The sequence below is a fragment of the Humulus lupulus genome, chromosome 1 (assembly GCF_963169125.1).
Source record: "Humulus lupulus chromosome 1, drHumLupu1.1, whole genome shotgun sequence".
Classification (NCBI taxonomy): domain Eukaryota; kingdom Viridiplantae; phylum Streptophyta; class Magnoliopsida; order Rosales; family Cannabaceae; genus Humulus; species Humulus lupulus.
The window spans coordinates 253,388,487-253,395,572 of NC_084793.1; the positions used below are offsets into that span (position 1 = coordinate 253,388,487).

General features: G+C 42.0%; 1 protein-coding gene across 1 annotated transcript; it reads left to right on the top strand.

Moving 5' to 3' along the window:
- The first annotated feature begins 5,122 nt into the window (after positions 1–5,122).
- Positions 5,123–5,913, top strand: LOC133832485 (uncharacterized). Its single transcript, XM_062262825.1, has 2 exons — positions 5,123–5,389; positions 5,500–5,913. The coding sequence occupies exons 1-2, from the start codon at positions 5,123–5,125 to the stop codon at positions 5,911–5,913; spliced, it is 681 nt and encodes a 226-aa protein (XP_062118809.1).
- Positions 5,914–7,086: the final 1,173 nt, after the last annotated feature.

Consider the following 7,086-nt stretch of genomic DNA (forward strand, 5'->3'; position numbering starts at 1 on the left):
TTAGAGATTTGAGGTTTGGCTATTGAGGCAGCTTTTACTTGTCATGGATCGTGATGAATGGGCGGCTTTGAATGATTCTTTGGACTGCGATGATGAGATCATCGAGGGTGATCTTGAGGCGGATTTCATCGACGTTGGACAAGACAGTGTTGCTCGAACCTTTGTGGGTAAGTTGATCTCCACCAAAGTTGTCTCGGGAGAGCACATAACGCAATGTATTGAGGTTTTTTGGAAAATTAACGGGTCGGTGACGGTCAAGGCCGTGGGAAATAATGTTTTTCTGTTTAGATTTTCGGATCTCAAAGATAAGCGGAATGTCTTTGGCGGTGGACCTTGGTTGTTGGAACATCAACTCTTGGCCTTGGAAGTCCCTACGGGAGTAGGTGATTATCTTTCCTTGGCCTTTGATAGAGTCAAATTTTGGGTTCAAATTCATCTTGTCCCTATTTCTTGCATGAATGTGGATATGGGAAGGGAACTAGGGGGTCTTCTTGGCCCGGTCACGGATGTTGACGAGATTTCTTCTACGGATTGTTTGGGAAAATTCTTACGTGTCTGGGTCGGTATCGATATTACGAAGCCACTTCCTAAACTTATGAAAGTTAGTTTGATCAAGGATGAGGAAAAGGCTAAGTTTCCTCTAAAGTATGAGCGTCTCCCCGATATTTGTTTTTGTTGTGGTATTATCGGACACCCTTTGCGGGAATGTGCTTCGTTGCCGGCTTCGGTTCCGCGTGGCCATAAGTGGAAGTACGGCGATTTTATTCGTGCGAATCCAGTCCAGCGACTGCATGCTTCATCTAAGAGGTCTTGTTTGGATGCTGGGAAGTTACGTCGTGCGGTTGGAAAGGAGAAAGGCGGCCCGTCTGTTGTGATAAAAGGTTATGTGAATCAGAGGGCGGCGAGCGGTGGTGTTGCTTCGATCAGGCCTGAAGTCAAGTCAAGCCCGATTTGGAAAGTTGCTGGTGTGAATCGGGGTGCCAGCCTTTCTCTTTCTTCTTCGTCTTCTGGGGCCGATGGTGCTCAAAAGAGAAACAATTTGGCTGTGGTCAATGACATTCCTAATTTGGTGGCTAATATTGATTCTCAAATAAATGAGAAGTTGCATATTTCTTGTGATGGGAAAAATGATAACTCCCCATTTATTGCTGAAAAAGTTTCCCTTTCTAATTTGAGTCAACCCTTGACTTTAGGTATTAATTTACCTATCCTTGGGGAGTTAAGTACACCTTGTGCATCAAAAAAGATTGGGGAGGCTTCTATGGCCATTTCGGGTAACAATGGTGCTAAAAATGGCATTTTTGGGAATGCTTGGTCTGGTGATATTGGGCCAGTTTCTGTTGGGCCAACTCTTCAATCTAAGAATATAGAGGCTTCTGCTCACGTGCCTCTTTTTACCAGCCACGTGAAGGTGCATGGGACTGATATTGCTTCTCTTCCAGCCATGCATGTTTCGTCGCTGCAAGCTTTGCCGTCTTCTTCTCTCGACGACGGCTTCAAGGCCAAGTGTGGCCTGCGGCCTCCTGTGCTGGGAGTCAAACGCCACCTTCTGCCAGAATCTAAGGACCACGGGGTTGATCCTAAAGGGAAACAAAGGACTAAGGGGGAAGGCACAGGAGTGTAGGGACTCAAGTCATGCATCGAAGGGGAAAGGACGGAAAAAAATTCTGGGCGTTTTCGGGTTTGCTCCGTCTAGTTCTTCTTTCAAAACGACAAAACGGAGGGCTCGTGGTGGTGTTGGGTTGGTGCGGGATGCTGTTGACTCGGGTCTGGTTCCTCTGGCCGAAGTGACGGAGGGTGTTCATGGTGTTGGTTCGGAGGTTGTTGAGCTGAAAACTTCCGTTGGTTCTCTTGGGTCACCCGTCAAGATGAACAATGATGGCGGGGTGACTTCTTTTGACTTGGCGGTGCCTGTGAAGCAGGGCCTCCTATCATTATGAATGTGTTGGCGTGGAACGTCCAAGGCATGGGCAATGATAGGACGTTTCGAGCACTCCATGCCAATGTTCGGGAAGTCAATCCGCACATTTTTTTTTCTTTCTGAGACACTTGGTACTGTTGCTTAAATGGAGTTTTTACGAGTTCGTTTGGGTTTCGCTGGTAAACTAGTAGTTGAAAAAGTTGGGAGAAGTGGTGGACTTTGTCTCTTTTGGTTGGAGGATATTGATGTTACTCTTCTTTCTTTTTCAAGAGGACACATTGATGTCTTAGTTTCTATTTCAAGGGTCACTCCTTGGAGGTTTACTGGGATTTATGGGCAGCCTGATGCCTCTTTGCGACATGATTTTTGGACTTTATTGCGTCGCATTGCTTACAATAACACGTATCCTTGGGTTTGTGGTGGTGACTGGAATGAGATTTTGGTTCAAAATGATAAGGATGGGGGTCCCCCTCGGCCTCAATTCTTGATGAATAATTTTAGGACAGCTTTGGATGATTGTTTCCTGAGTGATATGGGGTTTGAGGGCCCTAAATACACTTGGGTTAATAAACATCAAGATTCTTATTTTGTCCAAGAAAGGTTGGATCGTTTTGTTTGCAACTCGGCTTGGATGAACTATTTCCCAGATTCGCATATTTCTCACCTTACTTTTCGGGGTTCCGACCATAGGCCTATTGTTTTGGCCACAAATCGTCATTTAGCGGACAGTAAGCTGCTCTTTCGTTCTAGATTTCATTATGAAAATGCTTGGGCTTCTGAGTCTGAGTGCGAAAACATCATTACTACTGAATGGAAAGCTGCGAGTGCGGATCCTCTGTTGAAAGTGGTTGAAAGTGTGGGCGCTGTAGGGAAAAAGTTACAAAAGTGGAATAAAGAAGTACATCAGCGCCATAAAAAAGCCATTGGTCAAAAGTTGAAGCAGATGGCGATTCTTGATGCTAACCTTGACCGTGTTTCTTGTGCGGAACTTCGGATACTTGAAAAAGAACTGGATGTTCTTCATGAAAAGGAAGAAAAGTACTGGGCCTCTCGTGCTAAGGTGAGCTAGTTGAAGCTTGGCAATAAAAACACTTCCTATTTTCAGAAGTGTGCCTCGGGTAGGAAGAAGAAAAATGGGATTGCTTCGATCCTCAATAAAGATGGTGTTCTTGTTTCCTCTCCGGATGATTTGGGGGCAGTGTTTGTGGAGTATTTTTCTGATCTTTTTATTTCTACCAAGCCTTCTCGTGAGGCTCTTGCTCGGGTCTTGAATGCGGTTCCACTAAAGATTTCGGCTACTTTGAATAGTCAGCTCACCCGTCCTTTTGTTGGGGAAGATGTGAGGAAAGCTCTCTTCCAAATGGACCCTTCTAAAAGCCCAAGTAGTGATGGTATGACAGCTTGTTTTTATCAGAAGAACTGGGAAACTGTTGGCCCGGATGTGATTGCGGCTGCTCTCTCCTTTTTGAATGGTAATTCTACTCTAAAAGGTATTAACAAGACTCTCATTTGTCTTATTCCCAAGGTTGACTCTCCTAGTAAGCCTGCTGATTTTCGTCATATTAGCCTTTGTAATGTCATTTATAAGATCATCACTAAAACAATGACTAATAGGATGTGTGAGGTCTTGTCTGGTGTGATTTCGGAAGAACAAAGTGCTTTTCTCCCTGGTCGTCTGATTACTGATAATGCTCTTATCAGATTTGAGTGCATCAATGCTTTGAAAAAAAAGAGAAAATTTGGTGCTCCTGGGTATTGTGCCATTAAGTTGGATATGTCCAAAGCTTATGATCGAGTGGAGTGGTCCTTCCTTGGAAAGATTATGGAGAAATTGGGGTTTCATGTTGATTGGATCAGGAAGGTTCTTGATTGTATCTCTTCGGTGGAGTACTCTGTTCTTGTGAATGGTGGTGTGTTTGGTTCTTTTCAGCCTGAGAGGGGTCTCAGACAAGGTGACCCAATGTCTACGAACCTTTTTCTATTGTGTGCAGAAGGTTTGACTACTTTGGTTAAACAAGATTGTGTTAATAACTTACTCCACGGTTTTCCTTGTGGTATTTCGCGGCCGAAGATATCTCACTTGCTGTTTGCGGACGATTCTCTTTTCTTTCTGCAAGCGTCGGTTTTGGAGTGTGAGAGATTCAAGTTGATTTTGTCTTGGTATGGTTCAGCTTCTGGACAGAGGGTCAATTTTGAAAAATCGGCTGTTTGTTTAGTCCGAACATTGAAACCATTGACAAGAATAATATGATAGCGGCGCTGGGGGTAGTAGGTGTGGATTGTCATGAAAAATATCTGGGTCTTCCTTGCTTCGCTGGTCATACCAAATCGGGGATGTTTAATTCTGCGCGTGATCGTATTTGGAAAAAACTTAATGGTTGGAAGGCGAAATCTTTCTCTATGGCGGGTCGTGAGGTTCTCATTAAAGTTGTTATTCAGTCTATTCCTACTTATACGATGTCGCTTTTCAAACTTCCCATGTCTTTCGTGAATAGTATCCATGGTATGTGTGCCAGATTCTGGTGGGGTGGTGATGACACCAAACAAAAGATGCACTGGTGTACTTGGGAGCGACTTTGCTGCCATAAAGAAGATGGTGGTATGGGCTTTCGGGATTTACACCTTTTTAACCAAGCTATGCTAGCTAAACAAGCGTGGCGGCTTTATGATGACCCGAGTTCCGTAGCAGCTAAGGTTCTGAAAGGCTTGTATCACAGGAAAAAGCCCTTTGGTTCTATGGTTAAATCTAAGAATGGTTCTTTTGTCTGGAAAAACATTTTATGGGGAAAGGAGTTGTTTGATGCTGGATCTATTTGGAGAGTTGGAAACGGTAAGGATATCAGAGTGTATGAAGATGGGTGGGTTCCAATGCCGTCAAACTTTTTGGTTCTGTTTCCTAACTTTTTACGTGAAGGAAGTACGGTTTCTCAACTCAGATCTGACTCGGGGGATTGGGATTTGGAGCTCATTCGTGGTCTTTTTTCCCCTGATGAGGCTGCGACAATCCTATCTATTCCTTGGCCATCTTCTCCGACTCGGGATAGACTAATCTGGGGTTATGAAACTTCTGGTCTTTATTCTGTCAAAAGTGGTTACTGGCTTGCTATTCGCAACCTAGGCACAGGTCGTGCTTCTTCCTGAGTCGGGTTTTCGAGGTGGTGGAAAAAAATTTGGTCTCTCAATCTTCCTCCGAAGGTTAAGATGTTCGCTTGGCAGATCTCTTCTAATTGGATTCCTACCAAATGCAACCTCACTAAGCACGGTTTATTGACAGACGAGGTATGTCCTATTTGTGATTCTCAGTTAGAAACTACCCATCATGCCTTATGGGGTTGCTCTTCCCTTGCTGACTGTCGTAATCTTAGTGATATCTCTTTGGGGGATCCTCTTGCTGTTTGTCACGATTTCTATGATTTTATTCATCAGTTTCTGGACCCTTTGCCAATTGCTTCCTTAGAGCTGATTTTGGTAATTATGTGGAGAATTTGGTTTAGGAGAAAAAAAAGGTGCATTATGATAAAATGATTGACTCAGACATTGTTGTTTCTTGGGGTCGTGACTTCCTTGCTAACTATCAGAGAGTAGATAAGCCTCTTGATAATTCTCTCACGTTGGGGAACTCGCCATCCACGCTCATGGGCTCTTTTAGGTCGGCATGGGTGCTGCCTACTAGGGGGATTGTTAAGATCAATGTCGATGCTGCTCTTGATGCCCCTAATGGAAGATGTGGGTTAGGTATGGTGGCTCGTGACTCCACCGGTGATGTTATAGTTTCTGCTGTTTGGCACATTATGGGTACTGTCACTCCTGAAATAGCGGAAGCTTTAGCTTTAAAATATGCTGCCAACCAATGCCGCTTATTGGGTTTCCAATATGTGTGGTTTGAATCTGATTGTTTGAATGTGGTTTTGAAGTTTAATAACCAGGTTCCTTTGGCTTCTTCTCTGGGGTTAGTCTTAGCAGATTTTAGACTCAGTTTTTCACTCTGCTAGTTTTTCTTTCTGTGCTAGATCCTTTAATACTGTTGCCCATTCCTTAGCTAAATATGCCTTGTCGGAAGTTATTAGTAAGGTTTGGTGGCCTGGTTACCCTTCTTGTATCCATGATCTCATTTTATATGAGAAGAATTAATTCAATCAGTCTCCCCCTCACATTTTCTTCAAGCTATTTGCTTGGCTGGTGAGTCTTGGGGTTTTTCTCAAAAAAAATAAATGAAAAAAAAACATGTTTAGAGCTTTAAAATCACCATCAACTACATAAAAACTTAGCTAGACATAACTAAAAATAAGCACAAGAATTTCACAAAGTGTTTTAAGAAAGAGATGAATAAGAATGAAAGTGAAACATAAACTCTCTATTGAATAAATCTCTCTAAAATTCACTCATTGATGCTAAGTTTTTCTATGACAAGAAATATATATTTCAAATAGAAACTTTACGCCTCTATTTATAGTATTCTTAAAAATATCACATATATAAAAATTCAGATTTAAATTTAAACTAATGTGTTTTTTATTTTTTTGTGAAAAACTATTCCCAATTCAGTTTTGGAAAAGTATCAATTTGTTGCAATTTAAATTGCTTGGGCGTGTGTAGAGCACTTGCTCTCAGATTGTTAGTGCAACTCACTTGCTTGGAAAGAGATTGATCTCATGGGGACCACATGATTTGACGAAAAAGCTGATGGTTCCTTTAGACACGTGCATATGACAGCTGCTAGCTCTACTATTGGTGTGTGGACTTCACTTGCTTGGAAAGAAAGCGGGCAAGTTACACGTGGGACCAACAAATGAAAAATGGTGCAGAATTTAACACGTGGCAAGGAGAAAATAAATGTGTAATAGGCTGGGCTCTTCATGGTTTGTGATTTCATAAATCGTTCTTTACAAAAATACCACATTTATCTATAAAACCAAATAAATCAAATTAAAAATAAATATTTCCAAATTAAATCTATGAAAGTATTAATTAATACTCAATTTATTTTAATGATAATTGTTGACTAGCTTTTTCACTAATAACTAAAATAACAGAAAATGTTAAAGAAAAAAGAAAATAGAACACAAATTTTACGTGGCTCATGCTATAAAGAACTTGTACAACTCAAGTTCTCTAGGTTTTCAAGCAGTGTTTGTGCTCACTCTGAAAAATGGAATTCGAATCCT

Bases quoted from the DNA above. Each gene is read 5' to 3' on its own strand.
- LOC133832485 (XM_062262825.1), top strand. From the start codon at position 5,123: ATGTTCGCTTGGCAGATCTCTTCTAATTGGATTCCTACCAAATGCAAC. The intron at 5,390-5,499 runs GTAATTATGTGG...GCTAACTATCAG, and splicing joins CTTCCTTAGAGCTGATTTTG to AGAGTAGATAAGCCTCTTGA.